Raw genomic sequence first — 22,384 nt, forward strand, 5'->3', positions numbered from 1 at the left:
GGTTTCTTAGCCATGAAGAAAGTTTGAAAATATCCAAATGCAATGATGCATTTTCGGGCTAGCTTCCCCAACCATTGATCTTGCAGGATCTTAGGGGACATTTCTGATTCAGAGGAGGGCTCTAATTGGTTGGTGAGAAGATTCCTTGATGATTCATCATTTGCCATAAATTCAAGAATGTAATCATTACATAATCACATGCCTTTGTTTTTGGGAATCTTCTCCAATCCTTATGCAATGATGAATTTGGATGTATGGCATGTTTTCAGATACATTAGAGGTCGTGTAGCATCACTTAGTGAAGCAAAATGCACAAAATTGCAAAGTTTCAAATTGTACATGACCTATAATTTCACTTCATGAGGCCAACTTTGAACAAGTATAACTCTTAGCTCAAAATGAATTTGGAGAAGGTTGAACACAATTTGGAAAGCCCTAAACATCTACTTCAAATCATTAGTTTATGGTTTCTTCCGAATCATTTGGGAAAATTGTGAAAAATGAGCCCAAAGTTGGATGAAAACTAGGTTAAAAACACTTAGAAAAATTTCTAAGTTTTTATAACCTAAAGCTTCAAAATTCCAAAACTCTTAAATGGTTGATCTTTTGAAAAAAGTTCCTATGTAAGATGTTGTTTTATTTTGCAAGATCTACAACTTTCATGTTGGAAGTTTTTTGAGTTGTGTAGGTGAAATTTTGAGTTCCCACAATGCCCTCAAAAACCCTAATTCCCAACTTTTTTCTCCTTGGTGAATCTCTTTGAATTTCTTTGGTCAAATGACTTTAATATCCATATATTTATGATATTGATCTTTGAAATTCATGGTTTGACCAAAAATCTTAAAAGTCAAAGGTGAACCCATACAGTTGACTTTTTCCTAATAAAGTGAAATTTTGGACTTTTGTGTAGAACCAAGATCTTCTCCTCAAATGAGTGATGTAAATGGGTTATATTGAGGTAGTAGAGGTTCTTGAATCATGTCTTGAGTTTTGGATCCATGCCCTAATTAAAAGTCAACTATCCTGGTGAATTAGGTCAAAAACCCTAATTGTCGACCAGATGAAAATGATGACTGTAGACTTTGAATTGAGGTGTGATGTCCAGTGGATCTTGTCATATGAGCTATTTGAAGATGATTGATGTCTTTGAATGATCCCCTGGGGCTTTTTAGGGTTTCCCAAAGGTGATCCCTGATTTTAGTCCTTGATAGGCTCAAAAACCCTAGTCTGGTGACCTGAGTAAACCTGTACTCAGATGACTGGGTGTCTAATCAATCATAGGTGAAAAAATGAAGCTCTTGAGTCTTATGATTGTGTTAGAGACTAATCCTTCCATTGATTGATCCTTTGCCTGAGCTTTCTTGCCTTTGAACACCCGTGATTGAATGCCAGATGAAGAAATGACTGCTCTGGGTACTTGTTTTGACATGATGAAAATCCTGAAGATATGTCATCTCAGGGGGGTCAAAAATTAGGGTATGACAGTGGTCATAACCAAACTGTGGCTATATCTTGAACCAATACTGTGTCGTAAATGTTAAATTGAAACCGTGGCTTTACCATATAGCCACAGTTTTGTAGTCATGGCAAATACAAACCGCGGCCTTAATCAAGCTACCTAAACCGTGGCCTAAAAAAGCCACGGTTGTAAAAAAGGCGTGGTCTATACCAAAAAACCGTGGACTTTACTTTAGGACACGGCCGCATACTCCACAGGTGGATTTTCGTGGCCAAACCGTGCCCTCAGCGTTACGCCACAGTTATTTTGCATATAGCCTCGGTTTCCTGGGCGTGGCAGAAGCCCTTTTTTTCTATAGTGGAAAATTTATATGAAAAATACAAGTATTGGTTGTAAGAATAAATCTTAAATGACCACTCATGCAACATTCTACCATAAAGTATATTATATATGTCTTTGATATTTCCCTTGCAACTATGGTCTTTGCTATAACCTGTTAAACATGATACACCATTTATTAATACACGTATAAAAGTCAGTCACCATATTAGGCTTAACACTCTGAAATCTAGGAAAAGGGCAATTTTCATCAGTTTTACAAGGAATACCTACATCTGTAAAGAATAGAATAAAAAATATTAGTGAAATACTAAAAATCGTGTAATAACTATAAAAAAATAAAAATATTCAAAAAAGAGAAAATTATTTACCGCCAGCTTCCACCATTGAAAGATGAACTAAGAAAAGAAATAAAATTATAGCATAAATAAACTTGAAATTTTTAGCCATATTCTTTTCTCTTTTTATTTTACAAATTGAATGAATTGATCAATTTATAAATAATGCAATGCTTAAAATAACATATAAATATTTGTAGTAGTACATTACAAAATATATTTTAATTGTATCTTCCGCATTCTTAATAGACAAAATACCATTTTTAATTTCATAAGTTTATTTTAAGATTTATTTTGGTCACTTAATTTAAAAATATTCATATTGTTTTTTTAACTATTCAAAGCGTTTCATTGTAGTCCTTTTAGTCTAATTAGCGACGAATTTAGCGGTCGATTTCTGAGTTTTCTGTCGCTAATTAGATAAAAAGGAATAAAGTAAAACATTTTAAAGACTTAAGAGATCAATATGAACATTTTTTAAATTAAAGGATCAAAATAAACCTAGAGGTAAATTTACAGGACTTACAAAAATATTTTGCCTCTGTTTGGTAAGACATGTTTTCGAGCTTATAGCTTATGTCTTATGTCTTATAAGCTCATATGATAATTTAGACCTGTTTGGTAACTGTCTTTCCATCACGATCTTATAGCTTATTTTACTAGCTTATAGTTTATTTTCCAAACGCTATTTTAAATAGCGTTTTATCTTATGTCTTATAGCTTATTATTTTTTCTTCCTTTTTTATGCTTATTATTTTAATTAATATCCATTTTAACCCTTTTAATTTAAAATAAAATAATTATATATTAAATATATTATTATGTCATTTTACATTTATAAGTTAATTGAACCGCTAATTTTACTAAACACTTCAATTGGCTAATAAACTATCAGTCTCAAGCATCCTCTATAAGTTATAAGCCATCTGTCATTAGTCATAAGCTAGCTTATCAGTTAATTAGTCAACCGCTATTTTTACTAAAGAGACCAATTGCCTTCTTAGTATCTCTTATGCATATTTAGTAAAGGGGTAATATACAAATAATTTATAATCTTTACATCTATTTTTTTAATGTAACTTTTCATCCTTTGGTAATAGAAGAGGGACATGTTTAAATATAGAAAATTGTTAAACTAAGGTTTAAATTATCAATATGAATAATCGATTAATAAGACAATATTTTTATGTATAAGTTGGAAATATTGTATAAAATCATTTGATCATAAGGAGTGAGAATCACATTTTGTATTATACAAAATAGATAAGGATTTCTATAACCTCGTATAATATAGAAATTTCTTTTACAAATTCTTAGTTTTATTCCTTCTAATAATTAAGTATATTAATAAAACATAATGTGATTTGATGAATAGAAAAATTAGTTTTTGATATTATTTTTTATAAAATTAAAAATTGAAGGTGAAAAGGCATTTTTTAGTTATGATTAACTAGTTGTTATACTATGTTAGCGTCTAAACAAACAAAAATTATTTGCAATATCTAAAAATCAAGGGATGATATAGATAAAAACCCTAAATAAAATTAGTAGAAGCTACTATGAAATAAAAAACCATTTGAATTGTATCATTTATTCTCAGCGGAGCGTTTAATTTTTCTTTTGCGATGATTGGAACAGAAATATCTCTGGTGAGAGTAGGTGAGGTAGATTTGTAAGAAAGGAGTACAAAAAAAATCAAAGAAGGAAACAATGAGCGATAGGCAATACAAGATCAGGCTAGGAATGAACCAATCAGATTCTACAAGGAGATGGTTATAGGAAGGAATTCAGAGGGCTTGTAGGATATGGAAATAGATGATGACACAAATATAGATCATCTATGAAGGAAGTTTAAGGTATGATTGGGGAGGGAGAAAGGGTGTGAGCGTCCTGCATATGTTTTAACTGAAGAAAAAGTTAAATAAATACATCACCCATGTGTCATACCCAAATTTTTGACCCCCCTGAGATGTCACATCATATATAGCATCTCACATTCTTCAATCAACTCAAGGCAGAGACTGTCAACAATTACTTGTACATTAAGGCCTCCAATTAGGGTTTAAGCCAGTAAATTCAGGGAAAAATCGATCAATGATTAAATAGAACTTTTGACGGTTGAGCTCACAAAACAAATTTAACTTTTAACGGATAATCTCAAAAACTAAACAAAAATTTTATATTGACACTATCAAGAACCAAATACATCAAACAAAAGTATTAAACTCTTAATGAGAAAATAATTCAACATAAACACCGGTATAACAACACACCTCTCTAAAGTACTTTTCATTTACAAGGCATAAAAGACAAATTTCAGTGAAAGAATATTAAGGAGAGAAGAGAGAAAATAATTAAATGATAATAAAAATGAATTCTTGTGTATTTTTAAATGAGGATAAGTCTCCTTTATATAGGAATAATGTAGCTAAAATAGTAAAATGATCCATGGACTTTTTAATGGTCATAATCGATTATGCATTTTACATAATCGATTATGTAGTTTAAATACATGAAGTTTTCAAATTCTCCATCACCAATTTATTGAACCCTTAATAATCAATTAAGATGCATTGTAAAAGAAATAATGGGTTAACTCTAATATGCTAATCAATTATCTAATGTAAACTACACTCTTACTATCCAAGTTAGTATCCAACTAACTATTTGGGTAAAACATTTTCTAAAGTGGAGAAGATTCTAAAATGTTTAAAATACATGACACAATTTAATTCAATAAATACACAGTTATAGTAATTTTCATAAATGACTAAAAGTAAAGATAACATAAATTAAAATAATGTTTCAAAGTAATAGTTTTTAAGTAATAGTTTTTAAGTAATAGTTTCACATAAAAACAATATTTTAAATTTATATGTTAAATATATTCAAATTATATCTCAAATTCATTAATGATATGGAGAACTTCGAGGCAACTATATTCATCCAAAATTAAGAGAAAATGAAAAGAAATGAATTATAATAATATTTCCTACCTTTTTTATTTCATTTTTAAAATATTAGAGAACAAAGTCATAATTTGAAGTAACACATTATTACAAAACGAAAAATTATATGAAAAATATAATTATTGGTTGTAAGAATAAATCTTAAATGACCACTCATGCAACATTCTACCATAAAGTATATTATATATGTCTTTGATATTTCCCTTGCAACTATGGTTTCTGCGGTAACCCGTGAAACAGTATACACTTTCTATCAATGCACTTATAAAAGACAGTCACCATGTTAGGGCTAATACTTTGAAATTTAGGCAAAGGGCAATCTTCATCAGTTTCACATGGATTACCTGCAACTGTAAAAAATAGAATAAAAAATATTAGTGAAATACTAAAAATTGTGTAATAACTGTAAAAAAAAAAAAATTATTCAAAAGAGGGAAGATTATTTACCGCCAGCCTCCGTTGAAAGATGAATTAAGGAAAGAAATAAAATTATAGCACAAATAAACTTGAGAATTGTAGCCATATTCTTTTCTCTTTTTGTTTTACAAATTGAATGAAATTTGATCAATTTATAATGTGTAAAGATAATGCTTAAAACATTTAAATATTTGTAGTATTATATCACATAATATATTTTAGGGTTAAATATGTTTTTGTTCCTATAAAATACAAAATTTTATTTTTGGTAACTACAAAATTATTATAAACGTAGTTTTAGTTCCTACTGTTAAACTAATGTATATGTTTAAATTATTATTTTACGGACATGTTAAGAACGTTTTAAAAAAAAATTCTTAAAAAAAACTCAAAATCTGATATTTAAGTTAGATTTTCATTACTTTTATTATTATTTTTTGAAATAATTCATATTTAATTCTTCTCATTTAAAAAAAAAAATCTAAATATTGGTAAATAAATATTTTAGAGTATTCTAAACATGCACGAAAAAATATTCAAAAATTTAAATATTAAAAGATAATTAAACAGTTTTTAAAATTTCAGAAAATAACAAGGACTAAAACTGCATGCATACAAATTTTATAGGTACTAAAATATGTCATTTTTTTTAATAAAAATTAAAAATAAATTTTAAAATATTTATAAGAACAAAAAAAACATATTTACCCCTATATTTTAGTTGTACCTTTAGTAAATGGGGTAATATACAAATAATTTATAATCTTTACATCTATTTATTTTCAATATAACTTTTCATCCTTTGGTAATAGAAGAGGGACAGTTTATATTTAGAAAATTGTTAAATTGTTAAACTATTATTTAAATTTTTAATATGAATAATGTACGGTTGATGAGACAATATTTTTATGTATAAGTTGGAAATATTGTATGATTTCTTTATGTAAAATCATTTGATCATAAGGAATGAGAATCACATTTTGTATTATACAAAATAGATAAGGATTTCTACAACCTCATATGATATAGAAAGTGTCTTCTCATTAAAGCTTTTACTAATTCTTAATTTGATTCCTTCAAAAAATTAAGTATATTAATAAAACATAATGTGATTTGATTAATAGGAAATTTAGTTTTTGATATATTATTTATAAAATTAAAAATTGGAGGTGAAAAGGTATCTTTTAGTTTTTTTTTATAATCAAAGGGATATATTAAAAAACACTAGGGGTGTTTAACCCAAAAAATACAAGATAAAAAAAATAAAAAAAGGAGCATAAAGTCCCACCCGGATGCAATGGGCCAACAAAAAATCACAAACCCTAGTTATGATTATCTAGTTTTTATACTATGTTAGCGTCTAAACAAACAAAAATTCTTTGTAATATCTAAAAATAAAGGGATGATATAGATAAAAACCCTAAACAAAATTAATAGAAGCTAAATATGTCAAGTCAAACCTACTATGAAATAAAAAACCATTTGAATCATATCATTCTTTCTCGGTATAGTGTTTAATTTTTCTTTTGCGATGATTGGAACACAACCATCTCCGATGAGAGCAGGTGATGTAGATTTGCAAGAAATGAGTACAACCAAAAATAAAAGAAGGAAACAATGAACGATAGGCAATTCAAGATCAAGCTAGGAATTGAAAATTCTGGTAAGACAGACTTAGAATGTCATACACAATGTCACGACACCTTTTCAGTCATCAGCTTAGCTGAGGCTGTACAAATAGATCCCCCAAATTTTGATTACTTCTTGCATTAAGAAGTCCATGAGTGTCGGGATCATATTAGTTCAGTTAACACAAATAAATCTGCTTTGCAGAGGTTCTGTGACAGCACAGTCATTAAACCAAATACTGATGTCATGAACGATGTTATGACATCCAAACTGAACAAACAAATAAACAATACAGAAACATAAACAACACACATAATTGTTCATCCAGTTCGGTTCTAACTAACCTACTCTGGGGGCAACCAAGCCAGGAAGGAAATCCAATATTAGTGGTCTTAATTTGAAGCTAAACTCCCCCGTTTACAACTTCGCACTTAAACCCTACCCAATGAAATCTCTACCTAGGTTCTCCCTAGATATAAAATATCTCCATTCCACTCCCAATCATAGCAATGATGTCTAGCAGTCAACAACTCAGCCACTGTATCGACAACCTAATTCCTAACACTCTAAAAACAAATAAACACAACGTTAACTTGAAGTTGCTTACAAGCTTCCTCCAAGAACAAAAACTTCACTCATTGCTTCACAGCTTCTGAGTGATTACAATAAACCTCTCACCTACAGGCTTTGAGGCACAAATCAGTAACCATCCCACACACCGGGTGGTTCACCTACACGTCTAACCCTAGAGACTACATCTTCCTAGCTCTGGTTATTAGCTCTCCAAAATTAGGTTACAAAGGTTTCTATTTATAACCTGATCCTAGTTGGACTTGGGCTTACAAATCGCAGCACTCTGGTTGTTACAAATATGCAGAAAATATTCTGCTACAAATAAGGTCTTTAATCAGAAGTTTCCTAATTTATCTCCTAAATTAGAAACCGTTGAATCTTCAATCTTCAGATTTGATTCTTCAATATTCTGACTCGTTACGTTGACCTTTAAATATGTGCCACATAGGATTACATAATATTCTCATAGAATATTTTATATCTGTTTTAAACCAAACTGAATCTTTCTTCCTCAGCTCTGCAGGCGCGATGTGATGGTTGAAGTCATGACATTCCATATAACATCTTGCTTGTACCTGTTTTGTTCTTTATAAACTTGCAAGATTCACATTTTGACAATTTGCTGCTATTATATGTTTTAGCCAAACATTAGACAATAATACAGGACAGACAGAGCATCAATAATCTCCCCCTTTGGCTTATTTTGGCTAAAACTATTCTTGTAACAGTCAGCAGCAACTTAGACAACAAGGACTTGGTCATGTTTGCTTTCAGTAGCAAAACCAGCATCTGTATCTCTCCCCCTTTAGCCATAATATGACAAAGACCGACAATATGTCATATATTGCAATTGGATATAACGATTAATCCTGGAAGATACTTGTTGCTTGTGTCAAGAAATCCACTCCTAGCTCGAGTTCTCAAGATAACCAAGACTGGATTCTTGCCGTTATTTCTTGTAACTCAGAACACAAATCACAATTTGTGTTCATAAATCAGATCATAAATCACAACGTAAATGATTCCTATACATAAGGTTGTATATAGTTGAACTTCTTTGTTGTTATTGCAGAAAAACCCATGGTAGAGACCATCAACATCCCCAACCCGTGTTTTTCTTTTTCTGAGATGGTTTTGGTATAGTAACCCATCACAATACCAAACCCAAACTCGACTCACAAGAACGCACACGAACAAAATTTTGAGAGAGTTTGATTTCTGCAATTCACGGAGATGCTATTATATAGCAAATGAAGATTATAGGAAATAACGATGGCCTTTGGTCTTGTTCAATGGTCAAACGGTTAATAAGGAAACATTTTCCAAAAGCTATTACTCTTTCCAAACCAGTTTTTGACTGTTTTTCTGATAGGAGTTATCTTGAATTACCAGTGCATGCATAGTCATTGAATGAACTTTACACCAACCGCTGATGTGTAGATAAACTTCAATTCAGATTTCCTTGTTTGACTGTGAAGATTCAATGTCTTTAAACATGTCATGACATTATGTCAGACATTGTCACTTTTATTTCCTTTAGGTATATAGCCCAAGATTCCGTAAAAGATTAAGATAGAGCATCATTACCAATTATCCGTCTCCCTACTTACTCACTAGTCATAGACATAGACTTCTGTTGTTTTTGGACACCTTGAGACTATTAGCACAAAGCTACCTTATTAGTGTAGAGAAGGAATAGTGGTTACCAGTTGCACATGGTTAACATGAACCATTCAAATAACTGACAAAAGTATTACATTTTCTTCATGATGTAAAAGTATTTTTAACCAAGAAATTTCTCTTGACAAAAGAAGTTACTCCCCCTATCTAAGATAGTCTGAGCTCCCACAAACGGAATAAGCTTGAAATGGTGAATGGAAAATATAAGACTCATCTTCATATCTTCAAGAGCCGCGCCCTCTATTCAACAATCCTGCTGAACACACTCATTATAGCAAATTTGTTCCTCACAATAAATACTTACACCAGAAGTAGAATGTCATAACATTGTGTCTGACATTTGTACTGCCAGTATTCTCCACAAGTTTCATCCCCTTTTCTTTTTAATAGACCCTTGCCTAAGAACTTATCTCCTTCAGAAAAGATCAACAGATGACCCCTTGATACTAAAATCATACACAGAGAGGTTGCCACAATCTCAACAAACAGAACTGCCACTCCTGGGATTTTGTTGAGCATTACCCTGCCATGTTTGAATCAGATCATGATCTGCTTAAGATACTTTGAAATCCTTCTTGATAAGGTGTATTTCAATCTCACACATTGATTAACATACTCCTTGAACAGAAGAGATTCTTCTTTATCCTTAGCTGTGTTGATCCGATCATAGAACTTTTGTCTTCATAGTCATCTTCACTAAGTGAAGTCTTCATCATGAAAGTAATTATGTATGGCCAGAACACATTACTTACATCCAGATCACAACCTGCCCATTCTAATCCACATTATGCCCAAACTGCCACTCTAGACAATAATGTTGTTTTTTCAAACTTCTATATATTCCCAGTCCTTCTACCAGGGAATATGTACTTTGTGATGTTGATACCTAAGACACAAGTTTATATGAACTCAAAAAAACTATTGACTATTCATAGAGATAACACTTCTCTATATAGGACTTGGAACACAAGAAACGAATTGTGTTCACGACTCGAAACAAGACTTTTTATTCTTTACCAAACAATTGTAAAGAATGACCTCAGACTTAACAATGCCTGAACACTACCCTTAAACCCTATGATTGACTCAATTAGACAATCATAACCTAGACTCCAAACACTTCTCTTATTCGAAAGAAGAACATGAGGGACTCAAACAAGACTCAAACAAAATGAAAAGTCTTTATAATCCTGAGCAATTTAAACAACATACCTGGACTTCACCCAAAGTCTTAATCAAGAAATGTTATTTGAGAACAAACTGCACCAGGTGGAATCGTGCATAGGTTGGATCATGCACTTAGATCAGAAAAAGTGATACACACCATCAATTCATGTCGTCAGATGATAATTCAAAGAATATTCTTTGCTGGTCTTTGAGAATAAACATGACTTGAGTTATGTTCTGAGGTTTTTGTGTGACTTTGTTCTTCTTTCTCCAAGATTAGTCTTTGAGAGACTTTTCAAAAGGATAGAAGTAGAAAAACATTTTCTTTGTTGATCTTCGTACTCATTTACTCCCCCTGAGATATACAACTTTAGGACATCTTCGATGTTTGTCCTTGAAGTTCTCTTCATTTGGAATTTGCCACAGATTCCAAGTTTAGAAACCTCAGTTTGCTTGCTACACAAGATCCAGATTGCCACATTCTGTAACTTGAAATAGAAGAAACTATGATTGTATAACCATAAATTGATCTTCAATATACACGTCTGAGTTGTTTTATACAGACTTTGTAAATATCCAGCTCCCATCAAGATATTTAACAGACTCAGTATCCCACATCAGAGACTCTTGCCTATTTCTTTGATGGGTGAAGATAATTGAGAACTCATGGTTGGAAGAACTTCTTCTTGGCATCCAGGTTCTAAACCTAATAAGTACTAAGTCTCCCGTCAAAGTACGTACTTACCAGCTTTTCAGTTAGATTTTGCTACTCACACTAGGTCATTCTAACTGATTACCTCTTCACATTTATACTTTCTGTTCTTGGCAAATAAATAAAATAACTGAAGATCTCGAGATGTTGTAACATCAGATGTGACATCATCCTTCATGGTTCTTGGTTAACATCTTTAATGTCAAATTGACAATACTCAGGTTAGTAACAGAATAATCCAATAGTCAGCAATATCCAATCACATCAAGGGATAAAATAGCCAGCATCTCAAGAACCTTTTCTTCAGACTTTAATTCTGATTTTGAGATGAAGGATGCCATGGTCTGTACCTATAGAGGAGATTCCCTCAGCTAGGTTTTTGGAACAGAATTAGTCATAACATAACACTGAATTAGTCAGATCCATCTGACTTCCTTGATTTCAAATCATACTACCCTTTCTGGATGAAAACTAGGGTAGTACACATTCTTAACCATATTTCACTGTGAATGAGACACAGTATTCAGCTCCAACAAATGCTCTATGGTTATGAATACTTATCTGGTTTCGTTTATCAGAGGAAACATACAGAAATAGGCTCTTCAAAAGTACAACATAAAGGATTAGAAAGGAATATCTTTATGAGTTTTTCTTAATGGAACTGAGCACATGTTAATCGTGTCCTGATTAACTTAGCCAGATGTCTCCTCTTCCAAACCAGGAGTAGGTTCCAAAACAATGTTCTCACACTACATTAGTTTAGCACCAGAACATCTGTTCTTCAGCTGGTAGCTGCATACCAGTTCTTAATGTTCCATCATCGGATAGGACATATGTTCCTCCTTCTAGGAACACTTCAACCTTGACGATTTCAAGGTACACACTTGTAGATAATTATGAATATCATTGTTTAGGTGACATTCATCAGCTCTAATAAACCATGCCATTATGAGTGGAGTTGAGAGGATACTCAAGTATCTTTGACACTTTAATTATAGCTGTCAATACCTGCCATACATTCTGTTGAACCTTCATAACCCTAGGGTTTCTTAGAGACTATGCAGCGGAAAATAATCATATATCAACATAATTCACACAATGCTTACTTTAAGTGTTAGTAGTAAGCATGGCAACTACAGATTGATTGTTACTCAACCTTGCACAATGCTTGCTTTTGCATCAAGCAACTGATTAGACCAAACCAAAATCCTGACTTGACAAACTCACAAACAATAGAGGTTACCTTATCAATATCTTCACTCCCGCATGAAGGTTTTGATGAGCTCCTTCTCTATTCATAGATACCAGTTGAATTTGTTTTTAAATTCAAGTTCTTCACTCCCGCATGAAGTCCTTGGACTTAGCACTCTTCGTTCCAACATCACAACTCTTAGGTCAGGTTGGTCTAATCATATAGGTCCATCCTCCACTTCAAGGGTCCATACAATATGAACATTCTTTGTTCAAACACTCTTCAGCTTTTACCACAACCAGAATTTATCCCTTATGGATCTCATCCAGAAAGAGACAGGATGCTTGCTCTGATACCAATTGAAAATTCTAGTGAGACAGACTCAGAATGTCATACACAATGTCACGACACCTTTTCTGTCACCATCTTAGCTGAGGCAGTACATATAGATCCCCCAAATTTTGATTACTTCTTGCATTCAGAAGTCCATGAGTGTCGGGATCATATTAGTTCACTTAACACAAATAAATCTGCTTTGCAGAGGTTTTGTGACAGCACAGTCATTAAACCAAATACTGATGTCATGAACGATGTTATGACATCCAAACTGAACAAACAAACAAACAATGCAGAAACATAAATAACACACAGAATTGTTCACTCAGTTTGGTTCTAACTAACCTACTCTGGGGCAACCAAGCCAGGAAAGAAATCCACTATCAGCAGACTTAATTTGAAGCTAAACTCCCCCGTTTACAACTTCGCACTTAAACCCTACCCAATGCAATCACTACCTAGGTTCTCCCTAGATATGGAATATCTCCATTCCACTCCCAATCATAGCAATGATGTCTAGCAGTCAACAACTCAGCCACTACATCGACAACCTAATTCTCAACACTCTAAACACAAATAAACATAACGTTAACTTGAATTTGCTTACAAGCTTCCTCCAAGAACAAAAACTTCACTCATTGCTTCACAGCTTCTGAGTGATTACAATAAACCTCTCACCTACAGGCTTTGAGGCACAAATCAGTGACCATCCCACACACCGGGTGGTTCACCTACGCGGCTAACCCTAGAGACTACATCTTCCTAACTCTAGTTTTTAGCTCTCAAAAATAAGGTTACAAAGGTTTCTATTTATAGCCTGATCCCAGTTGGACTTGGGCTTACAAATCGCAGTATTCAGGGTGTTACAAATATGCAGAAAATATTCTGCTACAAATAAGGTCTTTAATCATAAGTTTCCTAATTTATCTCCTAAATTAGAAACCGTTGAATCTTCAATCTTCAGATTTGATTCTTCAATATTCTGACTCGATTCTTTGACCTTTAAATATGCGCCACATAGGATTACATAATATTCTCATAGAATATTCTGTATCTGTTTTAAACCAAACTGAATCTTTCTTCCTCATTTCTGCAGGCGCGATGTCATGGTTGAAGTCATGACATTCCATATAACATCTTGCTTGTACTTGTTTTGTTCTTTATAAACTTGCAAGATTCACATTTTGACCATTTGCTGCTATTATATGTTTTAGCCAAACATTAGACAATAATACAGGATAGACAGAGCATCAACAGGAATGAACAAATCTGATTCTACAAGGAGATGGCTACAGGAAGGAATTCAGAGGGCTTGTAGGATATGGAAGTAGCTGAAAATGCAAATATAGGTCAATCTATGAAGGAAAATTAAGGTATGATGGTGGAGGGAGAAATAGTGAGAGGTTGTGAGTGTCCTACATATGTTTTAACTGAAGAAAAAGTGAAATAGATACATCGCTCGTGGAGAAGAGGAGTGATTGTCAAACTTTTAAGGAGAAGGATTGGTTATAAGGAACTTGAATCCAGACTTAAGAAGATGTGGATCGGGAAAGGAGTCATTAACTTCATTGATCTAAGTAATGATTACCACTTGAATCCTAAACCCTAATTAATATTTTAGCCTAAGTGCTTTGGTAACAAAAGTCCTTTTGTAAGTGAGGATATATTTGTAATTCTGGAAAGGGTAGAATTGTAAATTCACCAAAGGAGTAATTTGTTTACACATTGGTTGAATATAATCCAATTGGGGATTTATTTGGGTTAGAAGCTAAATCTGATAAAATCTTTGATTTGGGGATTATGTATAAAACCCTAGTTTAGGTTGGAGATTAGCTTATGATAAAATCTATTATATTATTGGTTAGCACGGTATTAAAACAAAGATAGGTTGAAGCTCAGCCCAATATTAAAAGCTTCATAGGTTGGAGATCAGCCCGGAGTTAAAATATCACAAGTTATTGACTATCCCGTACAAACCCAAGGTTTAGATATCAAGGTTTAAGAAACTTTAAGACTAATAGCTCCAAGGTTCTTGTTTGTGGGAAGAGGATTAACCACTTTATTCCACCATTGGGAAAGAAGACTGGCCACTTCACTCCAAAGTTTATCTCTGATGACACTCTGTCATTTCATATATTTTGTCGAAGAAATGGAGAAAAACAAAGTAAAGATCACTAAATTTAATGAATGAAATTCTAGCTCTTGCAATACAAATGTCAAAACCGAGTTCTTAACACAAACCACAATGTCAGGACTGATGTTATGACATCATCTGCTGACAGAAAACACTTGGTAAAATAGAAGAATGTGTCGAAACTAAATTGCAAAAAATAACAGCAAAATCAATTGCTAACCCAATTCAGTGCAAGGTCACCTAATCTGGGAGCTATCAAATTAGTAAGGAAATCTATTATGTTAATATTAGTTCAAAGCCTAAACAGTCCCGGTTTACAACTTCTCGCCTAATCACTATCTTGTGTGACTTCTACATAGAACCCTCTAGACATGAGATCCCTAATTCACTTCCTACAACCAATCACCTTTGTGATGAAACCTATCGCAACCTGTGACATAAACCAAAGAACCTAATAGAAGATTACACTTCTAATAAACAATACTTAGTTTTGCTTAAAAACTTCAACTAAGAAAAATACTCAATTCTTTGCTTCAAAGCTCATGAGTGAGAACAATTAGTCTCTCTCAATGTATTAGAAGATACATGAGTGGCATACAAAGAAAAAACAAAAACCTTAAAAGACTCCCAAAACCTTATTTTACACCCATAATGTCAAAAAATGATGGAGAAAAATACATCTCCAATCGACACAAGATTATTGCAGCCTCATCTTATAATTCATCTATTTTTTGAAATCAATAACTTTATTACATATAGCATTGAAGAATAAACACAATCTAGTTTAGTTACTCTTACATTTTTTGGAAGGATGCCACAAATAGCCATTGGCAGAAGTTATTGCATCAAAAAATGACAGTTATGAGATTTTAAGCCAATTAACTTGAGATATTCATTAATAAAAGTTTTTTGATGTTTGATGAGTAACCTTGAAGAACTTTGATACCATGCAAACACTCTAAAAAACTTTTCTTTTCCTTTTTAGATAAAGTCTGACATGCCGAAGACAAATAAGTTCTTTTTTCTCTATCTTCTAGAGCCAACTGTTGTCATATACCCATCGCCATAATATTTAAACGGGAATTATTATTATCTTTAGTCTTTCCTGGAATGTTTAGAAGTGATCCTATCAAACTATTACACACATTTTTCTTCATATGCAACACATCAAGACAATGTCTTACATCGAGACTAGACCAATATAGAAGATCGTAGAACACCGATATCTTTTTCCAAATATTTCTCTCAACGACACCGTTTTTTTCTTCCTAAAGACAATAGTAAGGTGTTATCGTCGTTTATAAAGTTTATCACAATTTAAAGGTTTAGGAGCGATTTCAAATTCACGTTCTCTGTTAAAAGCCTTATGTAATCTACGATAAGGATGAGTGGGTTATAGAAAATTCGGAAGTTCAAGGTAAATGGTATTTTTTCCAAACTCAAGCTGGTGAAAACAAGTATTAGATTCACATATAGGACATGCTTTATGTCCTTTGACACTGTATCCAGCCAAATTATAATATGCAGGAAAGTCGTTAACTGTGCAAAATAACATTGCACGCATCTTAAACTTTTCACCAGAATATGCATCACCAACATCAACACATTTATCTCACAAAGATTTTAAATCTTCAATTAATGGAACTACTACATTTTTGGCTTACGGCCACGCTAAATTTTTCCACAGCTCAGAAACTGTGGTCACATACATGTTTTTGCCAGGATTTTTAAATCGTAGAAATATGTTTTAAAATATTGAATCTGGAGTGTGAAACTGTGGCCTTTACCTCAATTGCCACAATTTAGTAACTGTAGATATTTTACGCCGCAAAGAAAAACTGTGGTCTTATAATTTTCAGTTCAAACTGTGGCCAAAACCCAAAAAAAATGTCCCGCCTGAATTTCCCCCCTTTTCTTATTTCCCTCTAGTGATTATTTTCTTTTCTAATTATTTTTTTATTAAAAAAAATTAAAAAAACAAAATGTCATCTCTTCAACTTTTCTTTGACGTACCTTTCTTATTCACCTCCTCCAAACCCTAAAGTCATCTTCACCTCCTCCACCGAATCAAACCCAAAAATCAATTTGAAACCCTTGGAACATCTCAGAGCTCTCTCTTCTTTCTCTTTCCAAAACACGAACGACGCCGCTCCTTCTCCTCCGGCCGGTTTTGCTCCACCGTCACGACCACATCCATATCATCCTCCTCTCATCTCCGATCTTGTTGCGCTAACTCTCTCTGACAGCCCCCTCAGTCTCACGCTATCTCTTGATATCCTTCCTCTCTTGGTTCCCTTGTTCCGATTTCTGGTTTTTAGTTTTGTTTCTGATGAAGACTTGTTGTTGTTGTTGAACAAATTTGCAGGTTTGTTTTGTTTCCGATCTTGTTTTATTTTGTTTGCTCTATTGGTAGAGGAACAATTGTTGAGACAGAGAGACGCGTCGATCTTGGCGTGGTGGACTCACAGTAGCAACGTTTCCGGTTGTTCTCGCGTGTTTTGGTGAGTTCTCATTTTTCTTGAGAGTTTCCCTCTTCTTCTCTTCTGTTCGATTCTGTGTTGCAGAATTGTTGTTGTGTTGGTATTATTGTTGATTGGTGCTCTGTCCTTGCTACTAATTGCTTTCAAAGTAAAGAGTTTTTCATCTTGCACACAAAGTGTTTGATGAAAAGTCTCAACCAAGTTCTTTTAATTTTTGTTCTGTTTCAGTTTGGCTTTTGTTTTTTCATACTCATATCAGCTTCATTTGGAATGATATTTGATACATATTTGGTCGGTTCCATTTTTTTAATAGTAGCAAGAACTATGGTTGGTTCTCTCGAGTAAGAGACTCTTTCTAATAAACATATGACATCTTGTAAATTTTCTAGTTGAGGTTTGTGTTCTTAATCTTATCCTATGTTGCAGTGAATCAGGCTATTTTTTCTCGTCCGAGTTTCTACGATGGCGTGTCTCCAGTACTCAATGTTGATGGTATTATAAGTAGAAAAACTCCACCAAGGCTCTGATTGAACTTCCAGGTTATCTCCCTCGCTATCTCGTGACACTAATAATAACCCGCGTAATCATTTTATGACAATTTCTTATGTTGAAATTGATTGTTCTATTGCAGTGCGAAGAGTTTTATAACCAACACGGCGTAAAGCTGGTTGATAAAGTACTAGAAATGTTCAGACTTTATACTATAGACTTTGTTTCATCTCCTGAGATAGGTTTCTTCAGAAGCATCAACTGGAAAGAAATCCCTCTGTAGACTTTATACTATAAACTTAATGTAATTTGTTTCTTGCTTCAGCTCAAATATCTAGCCCTCTTGGCAGTGTCTTTCAAAGAAATCCAGCAAACAAGAACAGTGGTAAATTAGTTATGCTCTCGGAATTTCTAGAGTTGGCTAAGGATAAGGCAGTTACTGGAATTTTACGTCGGTAGGTTATAAGAATTCCATCACCGAATTGTTCACTTCGGAGAATCATCGATATGTAGATAGTGTAATAAAGTCTACAACAGCTATCTTTGTTCACTTTGGTGCCATGCTTGAAGAGATTCAGAACTCGTATAGGCAGCACCACCAGCCAAGCTTTCTTTATCTCTCTAGTGAAGTTATAAAGGTATTCATATCTTACTATTCCATTGTGAAAATTTATTGATCATGCAAGCTATTATTTTGTTTATCATAATTGACATAAAGCTATCCTGCTTTCCTTCAGTATGTGCAAGATTTGTTACTCAATAAATGGTGATATATTTGTAGGATCATATAACGTTATGCCATTATAACTCACTTTTCCAATTCTTTCAACCATTCCAGACCTTACTTTTTTAAGCCAGCAATTTGTAATCCCAATAAATTTTGAAAAAGAGGAGATGTATTCACTACAATTACCCATGACATGTATTACCGGCACTCTGTTGAGTATCCAGTCCTCTTCACATTGGAGTTATTAATACAGGTATGGATGTTGGTAACCTATTTTGCTTAATCACATATACAAGATACAAGTTGTTTATGTGTACCATATTTCTCAGTCGTTTTCCTTTTATTTTACTACTAGCCGCTGTTGTTTGCTAGCTTTGATTATGGTATGGACAGTACAGAGACCTCCTTATTCCATATCCTAATCAAAGCCTTCAACTTTGACAATTTCTCTTTTATCACAAATCCAGGTTTGCCACGAATATTGGATAAAGCTTTCCATCCTTCCTCCAGAAACGGCTTGAAACCGTCATGATTAAGCCAACACTTAAACAGTTTAAATGGCTTAGGGCCCCAGTCTTTCACTACACCATTTAGCCGAATAGGGAAATGGTCAGAAACACTCCTCTCCCCCACAACCTGCCTGTTCACAAGGCCCTCACTAATCAAAAATCTGTCAATCCTGCTGCAAGCTGACCCAACCAAATTGAACCAAGTGAAACGATTACCTAGAACCGGTAAGTCATGAAGCTCCATCGAAGAGATAAACTCATTGAAATTCTGAATATCCCCACCATTCATCTGAACACCAATACCTTTCCGCTCCCCTTTATCACACACGACATTAAAATCTCCTCCAATGCACCATTCTCCCTCTTGAAATTTTGCTCTCAACTCCCTTAATTTCTTCCACATCTCCTTATTCTTATCAAGGAAACAAGAAGCATACACATTAACCACATACACAGTCTTCCCTTTCCAATTCAGAGCTAACCCCAAAAAACAATCGCCAACAAAGTTGAAAAGCACTTCAAATAGGCCAACTTTCCACATAGTGATGATACCTCCAGACCTCCCCATTGACCACTTAGCACTCCACTTCATATCTCCCTCTCCCCATAAGGATTTAACATTCACCGAATCAATATTACTTAATTTAGACTCTTGAATGAAACAGATATCTACCTAGAATGTGCGAATAAGGTCACAAAGACACTTCCTCTTAGCCGCACTCCCACACCCCCTCAAATTGTATGAAAGCACAATCATTGAGACACAATATTGTTAGGAGCATCCTTCATGGCCTTATCTCTATGAGTCGCTTCTTCCTATTTTCTGATAGCTTCAATTTGATGTCAAACTAATCCCCCACCTGAAACACCAATTGCTCTTGCTTTATTCCAAACCACCGTGGCCACATCCGAGTTTAAACATCCCATCAATCTTCTAATACATCCAGCCACGTCTGAGTCAGTCGCGAAAAAACCGGAGCTAGTCGTACACCCTTCATCAGATTTCCCCACTTTCCCCTGTCTCCTCTGTCTCATAGCAGTTTTCGAATTGGGACTATATGAGGAAATGGAATCCCTAGAATTCACCTGGTTAGCACAATTTTACCCAAAGGCCCCTTGGGCTTCCCTATCATGTTGTTTGGATATAACGTCTGTGGCACCTATTGGGCCAAACCCCACATCACTAGTCCGACCCACTTCCACGCCCATTAAGCTATCTTCATACCCCACCAGGTTATCTGCCACCTGTCCCCCCTTCTTATCTACCTTTTGGACCGCATGAGACAAAATATTAACATTAGCACACTTTTGCACTTTATGACTCCTTTTTGAATTTTTCACTGTACGTGTCACAGAGAGCACAGTGGTACCATCACCATCACAACCTTTAGCTTCTCTCATATCAACCTCTTCGTGTAAAGTTTCCATCACCTTTTCATCCCTTGACTCCTCTGAATCCGCCGCCTCTAAGGTTGACTTGCACAAAAAAGTCCCTCCAATCTTTGACACATTACCATCAAACATCCCATCCACTTTTCCTTCCTCAAAAAGTTCATTGACTTCATCCTCACTCCATTCAACAGAAGCATCAGAACCACTATCAGAACCACCGTCCTCTACCGGCGCCGCCTCACCATTAGAATCCTCTACAATATTAATGATAAACTTTCTTCCCTCAATCGCAACGTTCAATAATTTATTCAACAAACTCAAACCTGACGTCTTGACACAGATTCTAGCCACCTCCAAAGTCTTCATACTCATGGTATTGTCATCCATGGATACAAAGACACCAACCTCCTTAGCTATAAACTGAAAGAACTTTTCACCCCAGATGTGACATGGAACACCATAGCAACGGATCTAAGCAATCCGTTTAGAATCAACATCCCCTGATTCCCATCTTTTAAGATATTGAAACCACTGATTGAATTTCTCCTCTCCATCCTTCATCAACTCTTCTAATGCCCCTTCTTCATGTTCTAAAAGCAAACATTTTTCTGCACCCATCAGAATCACTTTAATGAGGAAGATACCTTCTTTCTGCATCGCATTTTGAATACCATGCAACGCCCACTCCTTGTCCACCACCCCCACCATAGCTTTCGGCAACTTAGACACGAAATCTACACACACCTCGTTGAAAATTAACAGGTTAGAATTAATGCTACCATCACCATATGACGAATCTTCCACACACTCATTCTCCCTTCTAACCACTTGAGCATAGGATTTTCCTTCTCCTTTGATGACAATAGACTTAATTCTACAGCCAGTCGTCTGTTCCTCCCTTCTCAAAAGCCTTCCTAAATTCCTCTCATTCTATGGCACACCTCCAAGCTTCTCTCTCAAGTCAAACTTCACCGGCTTCCCTTGATCTGCACGACCACCACTATTAAACCCAGGGATATAAACCCGAATTTTCCTATCTTCCAGAAATATGTTATCCAGCTTAATCGCCATAAGTCTCTCATCCTCCACATTAAAATAACGGAAAAAACCGTATCTATTACCTTTGATGTCCTTCTTCAGCGGAATCACTGATCGAGACTTTACGTGTCTATAAATCGATCTACCGTTATCTAAGGTTACTATGTAAAGCTAAGGCTACTGATATTTTTGATTGTTTCTAAAGGGAATGTGATTGTGAATTCTAAGAAATATAATAATAGGCGGATATCAGTATGTATTTCGTTTAACTTAGGTGATCCAAAGGTCCATTGGCTATGGTGTTAATTCAATTAAAGATCTTTATTAATTCTATTGATTAAAAGTCCTCCTCTCAAACTCTCGCTCTGTTGATTTAGACTACTGTCCTAACTCGTAATGTACGCTCTCGCCATCCCATTAGATTTAGAAAAAAAGCTCTTTGAAAACAACATAGTTAATAAAATGCTTGTTTTATGAAGTCGTTATCTACTTAAATCCCCTAGTCTCAAACTCTCGCTCTGTTGACTCGGTTCATGCTAGTATTCCCTAACGCACGCTTTCGCCATCCCGCGTCGGGTTTAAAAACACTTTTTGAAAATAAATAAGTTCTAATTAGTTTTAATACGCTTTTGACATCCTTAGCACTAATGTCTTATGTCTACTATCCAGTTAAGAACCTCAAACTTTCGCTCTACTGATTTTAACCTTTGACTGTCTTAAAACCTCAAACTTTCGCTCTATTGATTTTAAGACTTACTAATTAAATTAGACATAAAAACCAAAAACAAGTGATATTTAATAAAA

At 34.2% G+C, this 22,384-nt stretch overlaps 1 protein-coding gene and 1 long non-coding RNA gene across 2 annotated transcripts; both read right to left on the minus strand.

Annotated features, from left to right (window-relative positions):
* Positions 1-5,109: 5,109 nt before the first annotated feature.
* LOC131657285 (uncharacterized) lies at positions 5,110-5,975 on the minus strand. The gene is made up of 2 exons (XR_009300600.1): positions 5,553-5,975; positions 5,110-5,455 (listed from the first exon to the last, which is right to left on the minus strand). It is a non-coding gene; the product is annotated as an uncharacterized LOC131657285 (long non-coding RNA).
* Positions 5,976-19,019: 13,044 nt separating this feature from the next.
* Positions 19,020-20,185, minus strand: LOC131659864 (uncharacterized). Its single transcript, XM_058928989.1, has 2 exons — positions 20,000-20,185; positions 19,020-19,823 (listed from the first exon to the last, which is right to left on the minus strand). The coding sequence occupies exons 1-2, from the start codon at positions 20,183-20,185 to the stop codon at positions 19,020-19,022; spliced, it is 990 nt and encodes a 329-aa protein (XP_058784972.1).
* Between the last annotated feature and the right edge of the window lie 2,199 nt (positions 20,186-22,384).

Source organism: Vicia villosa, linkage group LG3 (assembly GCF_029867415.1).
Source record: "Vicia villosa cultivar HV-30 ecotype Madison, WI linkage group LG3, Vvil1.0, whole genome shotgun sequence".
NCBI lineage: Eukaryota > Viridiplantae > Streptophyta > Magnoliopsida > Fabales > Fabaceae > Vicia > Vicia villosa.

What these genes read in the sequence shown, in the direction of transcription:
- LOC131659864 (XM_058928989.1), bottom strand. Translation starts at nt 20,185, where the DNA reads ATGAGACAGAGGAGACAGGGGAAAGTGGGGAAATCTGATGAAGGGTGT. An exon ending in GTGTTTCAGGTGGGGGATTA is followed by an intron (nt 19,824 to 19,999) that starts GTTTGACATCAA and finishes CGCACATTCTAG; the next exon opens with GTAGATATCTGTTTCATTCA.